Raw genomic sequence first — 417 nt, 5'->3', positions numbered from 1 at the left:
CACTGCATGGCCGTGCAACACGGCTCGGGGCCGGGGCTCACCCTCTCTCCTGTGCCACAGGAGTTCAGCCCTTCTCCCTCGGAGAGCTCTGATGAGGAAGACGAGGAGCTCTGCATGCTCGAATGGGCGCTCTCACTGATGGAGACGGGCTTTCGCTACTCGACTTATGACCACGAGATGCTCTTCATGGACTTCAGTGACTCCGACTAAGCCGGGCCCCGCTACGCCTTGGTGCTGTTGGTGGCAAGAAAATGTCTTCTGGGAGGGGGAAACATCTATTTCTGACATGACTAGCTGCTCCCAGCGTCGGTTTGGGGGGGCTGCGGGCGTGGGACGGTGTTGCAGGGGTGGGGTGGGATGGGGAAATAGCCTGGCTGGTATTTATCTGCCACCCCCGTGGTTTTGGCTGGACCCCCA

The 417-nt window shown here is 60.2% G+C and overlaps 1 protein-coding gene across 1 annotated transcript in view; it reads left to right on the top strand.

Moving 5' to 3' along the window:
- Positions 1–210, top strand: part of LOC104290253 (putative E3 ubiquitin-protein ligase makorin-4) — a 2,759-nt gene extending 2,549 nt beyond the window's left edge. Inside the window, exon 8 of the mRNA XM_009889334.1 lies at positions 61–210. Coding sequence (XP_009887636.1) covers positions 61–210 — 150 coding nt within the window. The remainder of the gene's footprint in view (positions 1–60) is intronic.
- Positions 211–417: the final 207 nt, after the last annotated feature.

The sequence above is a fragment of the Charadrius vociferus genome, unplaced genomic scaffold (assembly GCF_000708025.1).
Source record: "Charadrius vociferus isolate BGI_N301 unplaced genomic scaffold, ASM70802v2 scaffold1511, whole genome shotgun sequence".
Lineage (NCBI taxonomy): Eukaryota > Metazoa > Chordata > Aves > Charadriiformes > Charadriidae > Charadrius > Charadrius vociferus.
This window is presented reverse-complemented; position numbering and strand designations above follow the sequence as displayed.